The 16,945-nt window shown below is 42.3% G+C and overlaps 1 protein-coding gene across 3 annotated transcripts in view; it reads right to left on the bottom strand.

The window, feature by feature from the left end:
* EGFR (epidermal growth factor receptor) overlaps positions 1-16,945 on the bottom strand; it is a 163,188-nt gene that overhangs the window by 21,914 nt on the left and 124,329 nt on the right. For all 3 annotated transcript variants that reach the window (XM_082045971.1, XM_082045972.1, XM_082045973.1), the window contains exons 10-18: positions 16,851-16,924; positions 15,581-15,671; positions 14,667-14,866; positions 13,476-13,608; positions 12,011-12,110; positions 9,898-10,055; positions 4,438-4,473; positions 2,842-2,983; positions 992-1,114 (exon numbers count right to left, since the gene is read on the bottom strand). In XM_082045971.1, coding sequence (XP_081902097.1) covers positions 992-1,114; positions 2,842-2,983; positions 4,438-4,473; positions 9,898-10,055; positions 12,011-12,110; positions 13,476-13,608; positions 14,667-14,866; positions 15,581-15,671; positions 16,851-16,924 — 1,057 coding nt within the window. The remainder of the gene's footprint in view (positions 1-991; positions 1,115-2,841; positions 2,984-4,437; positions 4,474-9,897; positions 10,056-12,010; positions 12,111-13,475; positions 13,609-14,666; positions 14,867-15,580; positions 15,672-16,850; positions 16,925-16,945) is intronic.

The following is a 16,945-nucleotide window of genomic DNA, read 5'->3' as shown; positions in this document are numbered from 1 at the left end:
AATAACACAAGAGATGTATAAAGAGCAACTTTTGTGGATGGAAATCTAATTAATTACTGCATCACAGCAACCGCATGTGCAAAACCTTGCCACTTCCAATTTATAAATCAAGGGATGAAAAGCATTGGCATTTTCTCATGAAAACTAGAGATGGCATCTGTACTCTACAAATAATCCAGCACTAAACATATGCAGTGGCAGATAGGTTTATGTCTGACTGGTTCAGTGCTCTACATCTATAGCGTCAGGAGGCCATTTGGGCAGTGGGTGAACAGTGTGGCCCTGTGAGGCCACTCTGCTGAAGTACCCAGCAATGTAGGTGCATGTTTTCAGAGGTCAATGGGATTTGTGCCCCTGCAGATCTTGGCCATAGCCGGAGGTCTGCTTCAGAATACAGAGCTTTATAAAAAGTTAAATGAATCTACAGTTTGCATTTCACTACTACTGGCAAAGCCTGAAACACAGACCCCGAACAAAAAGATAACAGGAAGATGGAACTTGGTGAAGAAGAAACACAGAGGATTAAAAAAATACCAAGAGAAAAAATACCCTGTGGACCTACACACCTGAAGGTGTGTAGACAATTCCACATATTTGAGTCAGTTCTAATGAAACAGTGATTGACAATTATAAAAACAAGACCCCAGACCACACAAGAAAATGGCTTAGCACTGAGCTAACCAAAGTGCATTTCTTTTTTTAAAAAAAAAAATTCCTAATATTCACAACAGCGCATATTTGGCTGTGGTAGCTTTTAAGCAGAGATCTTTGTCGTTCAGGTTCAGCAGTATGGCTTTGGTAACATCTTATGGAAAACTTCACATGTTACCCAATTCGTAAGTCAACTAATGGGAATGGAGTCATCTCTCAACCATTCAATATATACGTGCTATAAAACCTAGTAAAAAAATAAACTACACAATGATTGTAGCTTCCAGTTCATGCTCTGTTTGGGTGGCTTCTCTGTGAGGGAGCAAGATGGTAATCTTACCTTATAAACAGTGCCAAAAGCACCAGACCCTAAAACTTTGACCTTTTTAAATTCTGTTTCCTTTAAAATTCTCAGATGAGCCTGGTTCGGTGCCTCCCCGCTGGGTGTCAGTGGTTCGACAAGCTGGTGTAGAGAGAAGACAATATTAGAAGAATATACAGTCTAGGAAGACAGCAAGTAGAGTGCTTTGGGGAAGCAAATAAATCCTTCCTTTAAAATAATGAACATTTTTTTCATGGGAAGTTTATGGGAGGACAGCTCCACTCCGACTTACAGCAATAAATATCTAGAGTTGCTCCAGATTTCAGAAGTAAAATAAATCACAGAGTGGTGACTGACATTTCGAAGGAGAATGAAGGAACACTGCTGTTCAAATGAAGACTTAAGACTTCAAAGCCTTAAAACACATGGTATGAAGAACAGTGTAATTACCACAGATTCTAAAGAAGATTACTTTTTTGAATTTGTGAATCAATTACAAAAATGTTTTAAATACTGGGCAAGAACCACCTGCACAACCTTTCAGGTCTGCTCTTGTTTAACTGGATAAAATTCCCATGGTACTGGAGGTGGCTCTGCCAGACCACAGGCTTTACAAGCAGCAACTGAAAATCTAAGCATGATTCTTTAATCAATACAAAAGGCAATGCTGAATATTCTACTGATGTTTCCAAAATTTGATCTAAGCCTTATTGCAAACAGCAGCAATGCCCTCCAAACAGAGATATTTAGCACTTTTTTTGATGGACAAGTCAGGCTTTTCCTTTAGTGCTTTTTTTTCTTCTCCTTCGAAGAAAACTGTGTTTAGCTAGAAGCGATCTGATGTTTGCTGGTCAGTAACCTTTCTGTTGTGATGAAATATCCTCATTTTGAGGAGTCCGGAGCATACAATATGAGCTGAGCACTAATTGAACTCTACTATCAAAAGTGTAGAATACAGTGGTATGTAAAATATCATTAGGTAGTGCACCAGAAAGCAGGAGAGCTTGTTGTTTTTGTTTTTTTTTTTAAGGATCTTAGCAGCTGACTCTGCAAAGCCAGGGAGCACAGAGGGAAGCTGAAAATGGGCTTTTAGCAGAATGCTAAATCCAATTTGCTAATTATGTACTTGGATTGGACTAGAAAGAGAAGGGGGCTAATCATAAAACAGCATCTTTAATCCAGGATAGTGAATTTTGCTATTTTATATGTGAGGTACCCAGAGGGTGATGCTGTAATGTACATGAAACCATGAAGAAAACAAAAAGCAGTGTAGAAACCTTGCTCATATCCAATAGGTTGAACTATTCACTTTGATGGCTTTGTGGTTTTTTGTGCTAAAAACAAACCAAAGACATGACACAAACAATTCCCTCAATTCTTTTACCTTCTCTCCTTTTTCATTTTTTTCTGCAGGATCAGATATGCCTGATCAAGTGGGTAAAATTTTCTAAAGCACCCAAGTTGCCACAGCAGCCTCAAGGCTTGTCTGGAGGGATAAATAATTTGAGGCTGGGGGTCTACATGGCAAGGCAGTATGGATCAGCAAACACACTGCACCTCACCCTGAAGGCATAGTTTTTTTCCCAGAGTAGACAGTCTCCATGACTTTCATTGGGATTTAGACATCTAAATCCCCTAAAGCTTTTGAAAATAATATCCAGAGGGATCAGACTTGAGATTAAGTGAGAAGGTGTTAGGTGCACACCGCCTCTTTTCTGACTAGTGCAGCAGGCGCCCTGTTTGCCAGCTCAAGGGTTTGTTGAGTGACGAGGCAGATGCATGGTACTTTAATACTCTGGTAGGAGGAGGCGGGCACCCATTGCCCCAAATAAAGCAGCTGGTGTTGCAGGCGTGCTGGCAGCGCTCACCTCCCTCTCCTGCAGCAGACGACGCAAGGTTCGCTTTCTGACGATGTGACGCCTCCGCAAGTACAGACCAATGCTCAAGCCCACCACCACCAGGCACAGGAGACCCCCGACGACACCAGCTGCAATAGATGGGATTTTGGAGCTGCAAGACAGGAGGGGATGCAGAAAGAGGAAACAATGTTTAAGAGTTACGATTTAAAAAAACCCCATAGAGGTTGCATGAAGCCTTAGGTTGTGATCAAATATACGCTCTGGACATCCATTTAAGTCTATTTGACATTTTAAATATCTTGGGCACCTGCATTTTTAAGTTCCTCATCTAGTCATTGTATTTACTGGTTGCTTTTTTCCCTTTAATAAAAAGTGAATGATCCAAAGGACTGAACTTAAATGAGAACATCCTGACCTTTACTGTGCTTGGCAGTGAAGATTTCTGCTCTGCTGCTCAGCCATCTCCTCCTTCTGCCAATCATTTCTGCACTTACCATTTTGGTGCTGTTTGCTTTGCTGGGTTTCTAATTTTGTCCCATGTTTGCAAAGCCTCCTTTTAATAAACCAAACACTTTTATTTCTCCTTTAAAACTACTCCTGTGGCAGGAACTGAGCCTTGCAGAGACAGGCCTGTTTGTATACACTAGTGATTTTAACATAGTAAAGCAGGAGTGAAAAGGCTCCCTAAGCAGATGAGGTACTGACAACTTTGTACACTTCCTTTTCAAAGTGGAAGTTATGTTGATGGTCTGTCCAGGGAGGCAGAAGGAGAGGAGGGCATGCTGTAAGGGTCACCATGTACTTCAGATCATCAATCCTCCTCCTCAGGCACAAAATGCCTGAGACCAGGTAATATATGAACCATCTACATTGTACATACAGATTGCTGACTGCTTATTAGAGCCTGGGTCATTTCAATTTAAATTGAAAACAGAAACCTGTTTTCCAAGTTTGGTTTTTTTGGTCCATATTTAGAGAGTCATTGCAGCTCTTTATAAGTTGCCCCAGAGTAACTTTTTAACAGTACTTCTAGGTTGAATTTGTCTTGCCATAGCATGATTTTGTGGCCAGAAACTAAATCACTCTCTCTCAGTCAGAGAAACCTGTTCATTTGTTGCATGACCTTGAGCAAGTCATGATGTGGAACAGTGCAACGTAAGATCTAGTGTGAAGAATGAACATCCATCTGTGCACAAAGTGGTTAGAGATGTACAGAGCACAGGGCTGGAAAAGACCCCCTGGGTCCCTGAGATGAATCCCCTGTAATGCAGGTTATCATATCAATCCTAAACATATCTCTCTCTGCCACTAGCTCTTAATCCTTTGTTTTTCCAGATCCTACTTTTGCTCTTCAGTAACAGATTCCAGGTCTCACCTTGACAAACAAGTTAAGCAGAACAAGGTTTTGGAGTCTTGTGCCAGCAGGAATATTTCTCAGTCCTTTAAATAATTTTTATACCTCAGAACTTGCTCTAATCTGTCACTTCCCTGTACAAAGCTGAGGACTTAACTTTAGTCCCAGCCTTGCAGTGTCCAGCATGAAAGTATAAACATGCACGCATTCTTTCCAGTTCTGTCGTTGATTGTAGCAGATGAAATACTCACCCATTTGGACAGCCTTCAAGACCTGGTCCTTTGCACCTGTGAAAACAAATAAACATAACCAGCATATTAGCTCTGGCATACATACTCATATAAATCCAACTACGAAGAGTGCTACTGATTGAAAAGTTCATGTTTCAGAGCAGTCCAAGTATTAACATAAGAATTTATAACAGTCATATAGTCTATTAAATATCAGCCAATGGCCTTGGTCCAAAATCTTTTATCTAGAGGCATAGTTATGCTGCATACTCAGTACAAGGAATATTTTAAACCAGCTTTCTATCATGTGGTAGAATGGGGGGTGGACATATATACACAAAATTCAAATGGACCTGGATTCTCTGGCTCTGTGTGGACACTTGCATTGCTGCAGAAGCTCAGGGCTGATCATGGAGGAGAACAGAAGTAGCCTCTTCCCCACACAATGGCAAAAAGCCACAAGGAAATGCATCGCTGCAGACCCTCCTGCATAATCCTTGTTTCCTGATAAGCAAAAGATTCCAATCTCCAGACTTTCCGTTGCAGTGGAAAACTTAGGTAGCAGATACACGCTTCCATCAGAAAACAGGATTTGACAGTACTCGCTTTGGCTATAGTCTTTTAGTATGTATCCATGATATTTTTATTTCAGAGTCTAAGATCTAGAGATATTGGTAATGTAAACAGGTATAACAGTTATGCAGAGAGCCAGAAACTCTACTAGCAAGTCATTCACCCTCCATTTGAGTTTGAAATGCCTGAAATCCGTTTTGGCAGCCTGATGCAAAAAACAACATGGATGAAAACACATTGACTGCCTTCACTTGATGGTCTAATGGGCCTAAGAGGCACCGTGTTTTCCCTCAGTGCTGCTGGGCTACAAGATATATGCTCTTCATGGGAATTGTGGTCTTTGTGGTGTCTACCGAGGAAGAAGAGTATTACAGAGAGGGTTGCATCACCTCTGAAAATAAGAGCACAGCAAGAAGAAAAGTCCACTTTGTGGTATCCGCTCCCTGTGTTGACTTAAAGAAAATGCATCATCCCAAAACACTCCAGAGGAGGTCAAGAAGGGGGTAAGAAGTGAGCCTGTGCCTGGAAAACTGCTCTGAATTCCCTCTCACCAAAAAGAGAAACTAGAAAAAATTCAAAATGGCAGGTGGAGCTGTAGATCTTATAACATGATCTAGGTCTGGAGGAGGAAGAGGTGAAGCAACGTGTTTATTTGTGTTTATTACTCTGATCTTTCCTTGTGTATTTGACTTGTTTCTGGGCCAGCACAATGCTCCAAGACCCAGCATCTGAAAGGTCTTGTGAGTTTACTGGGCTCCCATGCAAGAATGTGCATCCTGGTGTCCTAAACATGCTGGAAGTGCTGTGCATAACCGGTTCCCAGATCCTGGACACTCAGCTTTGTTAGTGCTCCTGGTCTGTCTATGGCTTGGTTTGTTTGCTCAGTTGTGTAACTAAGCACAGAGAGGCCGCACGTGCAGAGCAGAACCACCAGCATGCTTACAGTCACAGGAGACATATCTAGTTTTGTGCCAGCATCTCTCTTCAGCTACTCAACAGAAAACAGATCTAGGACCCAAGACCTCATCCTATCCTGCTCTACCACCCAGATCTGAATTTCTACATGCTGATGCAACAAAGCATGGGCAGATTCTCCTGATAAGGATGTGAAAATAAAAGACCTCACATTATTTCAGAATGGTCCTTCAAATTTTATCTTCCTAAAAATACCAGTTTACTATGCTACTTTATGATGGTACATCCTCCATGTGCTTCCTAACAGCAAAGAAACTGGCTGAGGTGACAGTATCTACAGTCTGAAGAATGACCAAATAGTTACTTTCCTACACCAGAAAGTAGAAGTAGGAGAGGTGTAGATTTTCATCTAACACCTTCTTTTTAAAAAATATTTCCCACACAAATCCATCAATATCAAGTCTAGTGGGATAAAGTAAAAAGGTGTTTGGGAAGAGAATGACAGATCAGCTTGTGCTTTTCAAATCCCACGTGATTTTCTGATTCATTTCACAAGTCAAAGGAGAAAAACAGCCTATGACAAATATCCATCCAGGACTAAATATAACCATCTTTCTTAATGTAGAATTTCATCATGACACCCAACATAAGTAACCCAGGATTTACGGAATCTAAACAATCACTTTTTCCACTTCTGTATCGTTTTTCTTCTGCTTACAGAAACCAAAATGAGAAATGTGACCTTGTGTTATGAGCTGCCTCAAGATCTTATGGATGTATCAGATGGAATCTAGTAGCAGTTGTAGTCTCTGGAACATTTCTCTGCTTATTGGAAAATTAGTGCTGTGTGCAGTCTCTGAAAACTATTGCATCCTGAACGCAGCATTTCATCTGTCTATGTAAATATTACTCGTCCCAGTACAGACACAGCTATTTTTTTCCCAAATCCATCATGATTTTCACAACTTTCTCCCACCTGTAGATCCTAATTTGATATAATACAGCACATTGCTCTGATTTATGGCCTTCCAGGGGGAACTCACACTATAACACCTTACATTACTTCACAGTGACAAAAGAAATGGAAAACCATTGGGAATTTTAAAGCCTTGCAAGAACTTTCCTCTGTCCTTTCTTTCTCATTAACCTTCAGACTGTGACAAAGGCATTGCATTTGTGCCATGCTGATGCAACCTTTCCTATCAGACCCCCTAGCTGCTTTCTCAGCCCCCTGGAAGCCCCTGGCAGTTAACATGAAGACTGGCGAGACACGTAGTGTTGGTAGCAACTGTGGAGGCAGGACGTGTCAGACAGCGCTATGAATTACAGTGGTGGCTTCTCTCCTTTTTGCTCTTCCATCCCAGTGGTTGTGGCTGAATTTATTGCCTGTACTCTGGATGAGTGGCAAAGGAAAACCAAATCCTTTAGCACCAAGCAAATTAATCAAGCTGGTGTGTGTCTTTAGTTGCTGGAGGTATAAATGGGGTGATGCCAGGGCTGTCTTTATCGGAGCATATTTTCTCAGCTGTACTAGAGGCATAGCACAAGGAAGCTTGTGTACAAAATCCTCAGGAGGTTACAGGAGAAACTGGAGAGAAGGGGTCTTTTGGGCTGGGCAGGAGAAAGATTCCTCCATTCTGTTTTCTAATGAAGGCTGAAAAATCGACTCAGCAAAGAAAAACAGACTAGATGGGATTCTTCACAGCGATACAAAGGAAGCAATGCACTACCAGTAAGTGCACCAAAGTAAAAGACCAAAATTTGTGACAAAGCTCAGCTGGGAAGAGAAGTCCTCTTGCAGTTTCTTCAAATAAGGAAAATAGATCCAGATCCTGGAAACATTATTTGCATGACTATTGAAGTCAGCACACTTAATCACACTGATAAGATTTTGTGGGCTGTAGCCATGAAATTGGACAGGGACAGAAAGTTGTTTCTTGTCATGCAGAAACCGCTGAAACTGGTTTCTAAGGACGCAAAAACTTCATGAGACAGATGTTTTCCACCCACTGCTGAACAGATCCCATTCCTGAAGCACAATGAGGGAAAGGCATGAAGAGAAGTGGCATTACTGACTGATTGCCTTCATGGGGACAAAGCTGGGCCAGACTTCATGTTTCCAAGATTATGCCTCTGACACTGGCTCCCTACCCATCAATGCTATTGGCTTCAGGCGTCCCATCTGTAAAGCAAAATAGTAACACTACCTTCTCCTAGCTTTCTTGAGCACTTCAGGGAAACAGCTTATTTCTTCTGCCACATTTGGGCAATAACTCCAACAGGGCCATTGAACATGTCTACAATACAGCTGTGGAAAACTTAGCCCAGTTCTTTCATATAAGAGATGAAACAGATACTACTTTTCACGTCTGCATTAATAACACAGGGCCAAATACACTGAGGCACCCCTAATTTAAAAAAAAAACCCTCTCCTTATCCTACTCCAGCACCTGCCAGGCTCCTGTGGTACACCCCTCCACTGCTAAAGCCAGGCAAGAATGGACTTTTCTGATGAACTCTGCTCTGGGGACTTGCTTGTGCACCAAGAGCCACTGCATGGCTTGGAGCTATTAATAAATCCACATCTGACAGGTTATGTCCCTCGAGTTCGCATTCACTTGAGTCCAGTGTTTGATCTTGCTACCGATGCTGCACAGCTCAAAGCCTTGTTCAGATGTGGTTATCCATTATGCTGCTCCAGTAATCAGCCACATTTCCATGTGGCCAGTTAGAAGGATATTAGATCCCCATGGCCAGTTTGTATCAGTAGGGACTAATGGTTGCAGCTACTAAGGTCATTAATAGAGAGCAGCTATTAAGAACCCTCTTCAATTGAGATCATTTGTTCTCAGGAGTGTGATGGGAAGCCATGATAAGCCTTGACTGCAACTGTAACAAAACACAGGGGGCATTGCTGTAAATCACAGCAAACCCACATGGCTGTTACAGCTACCATCTGAAAACCAGAGCACTAGGAAGGGCCGTCACTTGCTGGTTTAACTTTTCATCTCCTTTTCTGCATGAAGGCGGGGACCTGAGCACTCTCCTCTTTAATGACCTGGCAGTTGCATTAGCTTATATACAATTGCATGATGGTTGCTCTGAATATGTTGCAACTTCTCTGTTGCAACATGTATTACAGCTATACTACAGAAGGGTTTTGGATCAGACAGACCTGCACGGTACAGGGCAGAGGCCTGTGAAGTAAAAGACACCAAACATGGGCTATTTTTTTGCTATGAAAGTATCACGGTCCAACAACCGAATCTCAAACCATAAAACCTTTTATCGTGCATCCCTTGCAGCTGGAAACCAGGAGAGCAGACAGCTGTTACTTATTGTCATGTAGGTTAAATACAGCTCAACTCACAGCTCATTACAGGTGGCTGTTTAAGTGTGACTCCAAATAAAGACAAAAATTGTTCATACAGATTGGCTTTACTGTGATGCTCATGAATAAAGCCACACTCAGGAGGCAAGCAAGGCTTTAAACTCAGACCAAGTGCTACGATATGGAAAGAAGGAAGAAAATCACTGTGGTACCCCAGTGTGATTTCTCTTTTAAAAAATGAAAGGTGTGAGAAAGATGGGCCCAAGGATCTCAGCATCCACCAGATGTCACTGATGTTCCTCCCAAAACCAGGGGATGCAGCTCTGAACCAGGTGGGGGAAAAAAGTACATCACTGGTGGGTGAGTTCTGTAAAATTCAAGGAAGTTTTCTCTTTAAATCAACAAACCAACTGGTTTCAAGCTCTCTAAAACATTTTCCCTTTTTTTGCCCGCTGTGTAGAGACGACGTGCCACTGAACTTCTATTTACAAAGTCCACGGCACTCTGCATACATTACCTGTGTACTCCCAACCTCTCTTGCTCCCTGCTGTTTCTTTTTCTCAATGGTTTGAAATGGGACCATCAGGAAGGGAAAGAGCTTGAGACAGCTATTTCCATATTTTTTTCCTCCCTGTTTGCACTTAGCCTGAGGTTTAACTCACCCCCGGGTACAGTTTGGATGGCAGAGCTGGCAAACACCATTCCTGTCAGCGTATTTCCAGACGAGTGTGTCATTCTCACCCAGAACCCCCGCTGGGCAGGATTTCACACAGTGGGGGCCATCTATAAAATGGGCACACTTTATGCAGTTGTCCGGGCCCTGCAAAGAGAAACAGCTTGTTTATAATGTACTTACATCAGCCTATTCAGGAGCAAATTCACAAGATAAATCTAAATGCCTTCCACTGCTGGATGTTTTCAGCATCATCTCATTTTATTGCCTTGCTACTTGATATTCTTCCAAGTATTTGCTCTTGTAGGATGGACTGTACAAAAGGTAGTACCTGATGCTTAAAGCTAATATTATCACACAATTTAAAACAATGGAGCTGGACGTGCTGACACCTCCCTGAAGTACTGGCCTCAAATCATTATTTTCCTGTTTCTCAGCTCAGGTTCTTTGCTCAGTTAGGGCAAAGTAGGCGATTAGGAGGCAAGCCAAGAAGTCCATGCATTTTTTCACTTTGAAGAACACTTAGTTGGTGTTTAAAGGCATTGCCTTTGGCCATTTTTGGCAGAACTATTTTTATTCAGACTATAACACCACCAGGAATGCCCTAAATATTTTAAAGCAGTGAAACCAGCAATTCTGGGTCAAATTCTACTATGGAGAAACACCAGACCAGATCCACAGTGCTGGGACTACAGCAAGACATGCTATAGGAAGATTATTTTAATTACTGTAATGTTTAAGGGCCACACTAATAGACTGATTACTATATGTTGGGCAAATACGGAACAAGGTGGTGGTCACTGCCTGAAGGAGATTATAATGTTACTAACATCCTTTAGGCCACGGTGGTCTAAGCTAGAAGGGAGAATGGGAATTCTTCACATTACTGAGCAGTGACTCTGCAGACTGATGATGGGCAAGGGTCAAACACTCGGTGGCTGCAGGGGATGGCAAGAAGCGTTTAAAGAGTTGGGTTAAGGAGCACAGAGGAGGACCTGTGATGGAAGCAGGAGATTCAACTTCTGCACTGTTTCCCCGAAAATATGACAGGGACTTATGTTAATTCATGCTCCAGAACTTGTAACTTTTTTATATGTATAGCTGCCTGGACACTATTTAAATTGACTTTTTAATGAACTGTAACTAAGGCTTATTTCTGTAATAGGGCTTATATTTTGAGCATCCTCAAAAATCCTGAAAAATCATGCTAGGGCTTATTTTTGGTAGGTATTACCCCACAACCCCCTCCCAAAAAACAAAAAAAAAAAAGAAAGAGAGAGAATTAGAGTTTGATAATTAAGATATGAGTTTGAGCTAATTAAAAGGAAACAACTGCATTGCTGACAAACTGGACCTTTTCTAATACAAAAGAGCGTTTTCAAAATTAAATAAAATTGAGGAAGACTCTGAATGACCAGCAAGACTACACTGTATTGGCTTCTGTAAAAGGAACTTTTGTATGAATTTGGAATATTTAAATTGGTTTGAAAATCCAATCATTTTGTTTTGATCACATTTATTTGAACATAATTTACACCTGTAGTCACATTTATATAGATATTTACTGTAACCTAGTTATAGAAGGAAACATGGTTTTAAGTAAAAACTGCTTCCTGAATATTTTCCAGTAAATGCCTGGTTTTGATCACAATTTTATCATGGCTGTTCAAAAAGACAAAAAGCTACTGCTTCAATCCACTATTTTTTACAGTTCTTACACTCTGAATAAGGAAATTTAATTTGTTCACATCAACTTGGCTGTTCAGTAACTACATGTTCCTGAAATGTTTATCAAATTACCATATGATCACATATGTAAGTAAGCCTTGCAATGTTTTCTGTAAAAAGACATAAAACCAAAAGGTCCTGCAATGCCTGTGGCTGTGGATTACACGTATGATGGGTGACACAAAAGACAAATAACTCCCTGAGGTTTTCCCTCCTGTTTCTGTTCCTCTGCCCTGACATCTAGCCCTCTAATCCCCCCACCTCCACTCCATCGCGAAGAAGGGTAAATGAGACCTGAGGATTATCACAACATGGGAAATACGTATTAATATATGGTCTGAGGAGCAGGTTTGCTAAGCTGAATCTGCTCTTACAGGTCCAGTGCAGGTTGCGTTGTACGCCGTGGAGTTTTGCACCAGGCACTCAGGGTGGCAGGGGAGGCACTTGGAGTCCTTTTCAAACTCTCTCGGCTCACTGGAAAACAAAAAAATAACAGAAATAATTAAAAAACAGTCTGATTAGTGAGTGATAAATTGTAGTTGTCTCTCCTTTTCCTGACTTTTCCAGTTTGAACACATTAGGATGATAGTACTGAGACAGGAGGAGGTACAGGGGGACACTCCTGGTTACACCAGTAGCACTTGCTCAGCACAACCAGGGAGAGGTAAGAATAAGGGAAATTTGGTTGACGGTGAAACAAATGGCACCCCAGATTGTGCACTTCAAATTAGTTTGCTTTCCCTTTTAAGTTAATGACACAGAATATTGGCAATGATTTCCAAAGACTTTTAAATGGTAGTGATGCAAAGAGATCATCAAAAACAGCTAATGTGATTCCAAGGCTCCAAATAATAATTACAAAAGTTAAACAGCAATGCACTGATAATTAAATTCATGCCCTCCCTACAACACACAATGAATCATTAAAATATGAAAGTTGGGAACAGATGGTTTCAATAGCGATAAAGCTGTTCCACTTCAAGTAATGGTGTTATTAATTAAACTAAATCTACTCATCATATGACACAAAAAATGCCCAGATCTGCCCTTCAGGTCATAATTGCTGCTGGAGGATATTCACTTACAAAAAAGACAGCTGCTGAACTGCAAGTTGCTAGACAAATACAAACATCAGGGGCATCAGAACTCTGTCAAGTACTTGCTTAACACTCATGATTTTTGAAAGTCAAACTTTAAAACATTTATTTAAAAAAATTCATGTAATTTTCAGTGCTAGCTGTGCCTTTCCCACCTACATCACCTCTTGAACTGACCGAAAAACCCAGCTGAGCCGCAGTCTTGACACACAGGCAGCAATACATTTTCCTGGGTCTGAGCAAAACCGAAGCAATAATTTTGCCTGAAATTGCTGCTCTCAGTGCTTTTCGGATGAAAGCTTGCTCGTTCTCCCTTGACTGCAACTTCACAAATTGCAAGGGCGAGCTGCTCATTTGAGCCGATCTAAGAGTCCCTTTGCAGTAAGGAAGCCTACCGAGCAGTGAAGCCCTGGCTCCAGGGATGACTGAGTTCCCAGTCACTGCAACTGGCTGCGGCTCTCGCCCAGCGTGCTTGACAGGCATAGCTTGGATTTAAGCTCCTTTATTTCTTAGGGGAAGGAAGCATAAGGCTTAGCCTTCCTGGGCCTCTAAACGGTTTCCTCGCAGACTTGAGGACTCCTAAGCAATGCTGAACAGGGAATGAGAGCTACCTCAGCTCCTGGCTTTTCCCTCTTTTTAGCTGTGCAAAACTAGTGAAATCCTTTCCTCCTAGCTATAACATGTTCTAAAATCCAAAACCCCCAAATCATCACCAAACCTCAAGCACCCCCAGACACCTTACCCTTGCAGGATATTGCACTGTTTCACACACTCCTTCTGACGATCAAAAAACCTGCAGGAGAAGCAGTGGAAGGGTCCAGGGCCCCAGCAGCCCACATCTGAGCACAGGGGGTCACAAACATGCCCGGCAGCAGCTGGGAGAGAAAGAGAGAAGAAAAAGGGCCGTGGATGTCAAGGCAGGAGAGAGGGCAAACACAGCACTGCAAGTGACTCCATCCTGACCAGCCAGTTTCTTCAACCTGTTCCAAAGCAGATGTGAATGGTCCTGGCAGTGTGGAAGAGGAATAAGGATGCTTCTCTTAATTCCCAAAGCCTGAAATTAAGAATGACTTCTGGCCTTTCAAAATAAAAACAAGTTCCTCTGTGACAGCTTAACAGCTCTGTAATAAAGCTAAACTAGTACCAGGGTGAGAGAGTTGGGGTTGTTCAGCCTGGAGAAGGCTCCAGGAAGACCATATATATATATATATATATATATATATATATATATATATGTATATGTATATGTATATGTATATGTATATATATATAAAACACTTAAAAGGGGTTTATAAGGACTTTCTACCAAAGTCTGTAGTCACAGGACAAGGGAAGATGGTAGGTTTAGCTAGGACATAAGGATCACATTTTTTATTATGAGGGTAGTGAGACACTGGAACAAGTTGCCCAGAGAAGTTGTGGATGTTCCATCCCTGGAAGCATCCAAGGTCAGGTTGTTTCGGGCTTATCTAATCAAAGATGTCCCTACACATGGCAGGGGGGTTGGACGAGATGATCTTTAAGGTCCCTTACAACCCAAACCATTCTGCGAATCTGTGATGAGTTTCCAAAATACAACAAATTCATAGTCTGCAAAGAGAAATAATTAGATTTTGGTCCAGGGACCACTGTAGTTAACAACAGCACGGTTGAACAACAGCTTTGACCTTTTCAAAAAAGTCCAATGTTTGGAGTTAGCTTCTGTGTCCTTCAACCTCTGTGGCTTCACTATGCCCATAGTGGTGAACCTGCTCCTTCCCATCTGCTGGACAACAATAATTCCACATCCTTAGTGGAATTTTTCCATTTTTCCCCCATCACCTTCATTAAAGCAGTATCACTGATGAATTTTGAAGCCAGGGAAATAAAGAGAAAAAAGCCTTGCATTTTAGCATGAGCTTCTGCGGGGAGCAGGAAGGCGGAACTGACTTACCACACTCATTTTTATTTCTGTTCTGTATAATCTTTGTTTTCTGGCTCTGAGTAGCAAACAGGCTGCGCCAGTCCATGGTGTCAGCATAACACAGGTTCTTGTTCTTCATAATGGCAACATCTCCATCACTTATTTCCTTGAGGGAATGCAGCCCCAGTGACTGTATTTTCAAGTTAACAACAGCAAGGGAATACTGGCCACTAAAATGGAGGTGAACAAAAAGAAAAATTCACAGAAGAATTACTAAGCAGGGTTTAACTCAGCACATTTTTCTTTTGTTTTTCAAATGTGTGTTGCCGCAAACTCAGTTTTGTTCAAGCAAGACATTGCTCAGCCTTCTAAGCTTAATGCCTGGTACATGACATACCTATCACAAAACAATTGCAATACTCATCTCTGGTTTTGCATGAGAATTTTAAGCTAAAACTCGCAGGACGTGTGTTCCGTCAAGTAAATGATGAGCAACAGTGGTTGTAGGTAAAGCAGCTATTGTTTTGCACTGGTCCACCAAGTCATTCTTCCTCTTTGGGTAAGCCCAGGTTGGCACCGGGTGCACTGCTGGTGTCTGCACTGCCTGGCAGCCATGGTCTCCATCCCTGCCTGCCCTGCTACCTCAGATCCCAAGCTGCTTCTAACCCCACCCTAACTTGCCCGAGACTGCAAAGAGCTCTCCTGCTTGTGCTGCCAGGCTGGTGGCAGAGCCTGGTTCTGGAGAAGGCTCAGGGCAGCCCTTCACATGCAGCACATTGCTGAGGGTCTCATCCCCCAGGGCACATTATCTACTGCTACAAAGATAGTGCTCAACTTCTCGCAGGCTTTTCCCCATTTTGTTTCACTCTGGGGATACCCACATACCTTGGTGTGCTCAGACAAATGCAGCTCTAAACAGAGTTTCTTTTACATGATTTACTTACTGTTGTTTGGTTCTGCCTCGTATAATCTCCAGATTTTCAAAAGCATAGAGATCAGTAGCATTATCGGGCCAGGCCTGAATTAACAAAAACCCTGAAATGAGGAAAAGAAGATTAAAAAATAGTAGTAATAATAATAATACTAAAACTGAGGTCAGTATTGGCAGCAGAACCGCCTCCTTAAGCTCCTCCTGTGCCAGGAGAAGGCGCTTGTGCTTTCCCTATGCTTATCTGAGCATCTCAAAGTGAAACATGACATTTTAGGGAGCAGGGAGATATTTTTAAACCCTGTTTTATAAACAGTTTACTTCTTAGCCCACCATGAGGGCTTAGGAGCTCGAGAGATGGTGTGTCAGTGAGTTGCACATCCTGCCACACCGAGCTGCAGCTGATGACAGCTCTTACCCTGGCTGAGAAGCTGCAGGAGAAAGGGCATCCCTGTCCCATTTGCAAGCTGCCCTCAGGGATCACAAAAACTAAAAAGAAAGCAGAAATGGAGCAGGACAGACAGACACTTGGAGTGGATTTGCTAAGGCAAGCAGATTTCCCTGCTCAGCTGAGGTGCTCAGGAAGAGGGGGGAGAACTTGGGAAATTGCAGGCTGCTGCATGAACCTCTGAGATTAGTCATTGCTACCCTGAAGGGAGACAGACAGGTAAAAGACTGGGAAAGGGCAACAAGAGTCGCATCTGTGGACCCAGCTCTGATGTTACACTCATTTTATAATGGCCTGAATAAAATTACTTTTAATTGATACTTGGTGCAAGACATGGCTCCACTGGCCACTTTGTGCTTGTGGAGACATATTCACCCCAAGGAAGAGCTCTTCAGGCTGGAGAAGGTGTCTCTGCAAGGATGACACAAGCCACTGAGCACGCTTCCCTAAGGAGCTGCTGAAAGGTTTTCCACAAATAGAAACATACTTGGCTTTTTTTAGCTGGAGTGGCACGCCTCTGCATCACCACATACTTCTTGGGTGGCTGAGAATCTCCTTTGCTTTTACTGTTTGCTGGGGCTGTCAGTTCAGCAGAAGGGATGGTCTGGCCAAACTACACATATACACCTTGGATAGGAGACCAGTATGGCTTATGTGGGCATAATGTTGACGAGGTGCTGCTGACCACCTTTGTGGAGAGTGACCCCCCCCTGTAGCTCAGAGACAGAAACTCTTTGCTTGTACTTCTCTTCATGTGCTTAAAAAAATTCCCAACTCTCCCCTTGTGTTTTTGGCAGTACCGTTCAGAGAACGTCTCAGGTTAAAATTTGTTGCTAACCTGATATTTCTTTGACTGTTTTGAAGACATCCAGCTTCTTGGGGTCCAAGGGTAGGGTCTTCGTGAAGGCATCACTGAAACAAACAGAATGAGGA

This window comes from Streptopelia decaocto, assembly GCF_964273445.1.
Source record: "Streptopelia decaocto genome assembly, chromosome: 2".
NCBI lineage: Eukaryota > Metazoa > Chordata > Aves > Columbiformes > Columbidae > Streptopelia > Streptopelia decaocto.
This window is presented reverse-complemented; position numbering and strand designations above follow the sequence as displayed.